Below are 850 nucleotides of genomic sequence, written 5' to 3'. Positions count from 1 at the left end.
CTGCTGCTGCGGCTGCTGCTGCGGTTGCCGCAGCTGATGCGGCTGCTGCTGCGGCTGCTGCTGCGGTTGCAGCAGCTGATGCGGCTGCTGCTGCGGCTGCTGCTGCGGTTGCCGCAGCTGATGCGGCTGCTGCTGCGGCTGCTGCTGCGGTTGCCGCAGCTGATGCGGCTGCTGCCCACTTGGGGGCGGCGGCAATTCTGAAGTCGCTCGGGTATAGGGCATTGGGGGGATGGGCTGAGGGATAATGGGAGGGTGTTGCTGCTGGCGGTGCTGCTGCGGATGCGGGTGCCGTGGCTGCTGTGGACCGTAGCTCGGTTGCTGGTGTTGCTGGTGCTGGTAGGGTTGGTGAGAGTGCTGCTGCTGCTGGTGTCGCCAGGGCTGCTGTTCTTGCTCTTGTCGCTGTCGGGATTGCTGCCGGGGGTAATGTTGCCACGGCTGCTGGCGTCGCTGATCGTCCTGCCGCGGGCGTTGCTGATATTCTCCCAACTGCTGGGGGTGTTGCCGCCGCTGCTGGTGTTGCTGATGCCCCTGATGATGCCAGTGCTGGTTGTGGTGTCGTCGGTGCTGGTGTGGCTGGCCTCGTTGCTGCTGCTGTTGCTGGTCTCGTTGCTGCTGTTGCTGGTCTCGTTGCTGCTGCCGTTGGTGGCCGTGCTGCTGCTGCTGCTGCTGGTCTTGTTGGTGCGGTTGTTGCTGGTCTTGTTGCTGCTGTCGCTGTCGCTGCTGTTGTTGTTGTTGCTGTTGTGGTTGTTGTTGGTGTTGCTGGAGTTGCTGCTGCTGGTGTGGGGATGTTTCTGGCGGGGTACGCTGCTGGGTGGGGCGTGGTGTTGCGGGGAGTCGGAATGGCCAGCGG

General features: G+C 64.1%; 1 protein-coding gene across 1 annotated transcript in view; it reads right to left on the bottom strand.

Moving 5' to 3' along the window:
• The window catches only part of EMH_0012340 (uncharacterized protein), a gene marked incomplete at both ends in the record, with an annotated part of 4,855 nt that overhangs the window by 1,012 nt on the left and 2,993 nt on the right, over positions 1 to 850 (bottom strand). Inside the window, one exon of the mRNA XM_013499506.1 lies at positions 3 to 850. Within this exon, the coding sequence (XP_013354960.1) occupies positions 3 to 850 (848 nt within the window). The remainder of the gene's footprint in view (positions 1 to 2) is intronic.

Source organism: Eimeria mitis, genomic scaffold (assembly GCF_000499745.2).
Source record: "Eimeria mitis Houghton genomic scaffold, Emh_scaff439, whole genome shotgun sequence".
NCBI classification, from domain to species: Eukaryota; Apicomplexa; class Conoidasida; order Eucoccidiorida; family Eimeriidae; genus Eimeria; species Eimeria mitis.
This window is presented reverse-complemented; position numbering and strand designations above follow the sequence as displayed.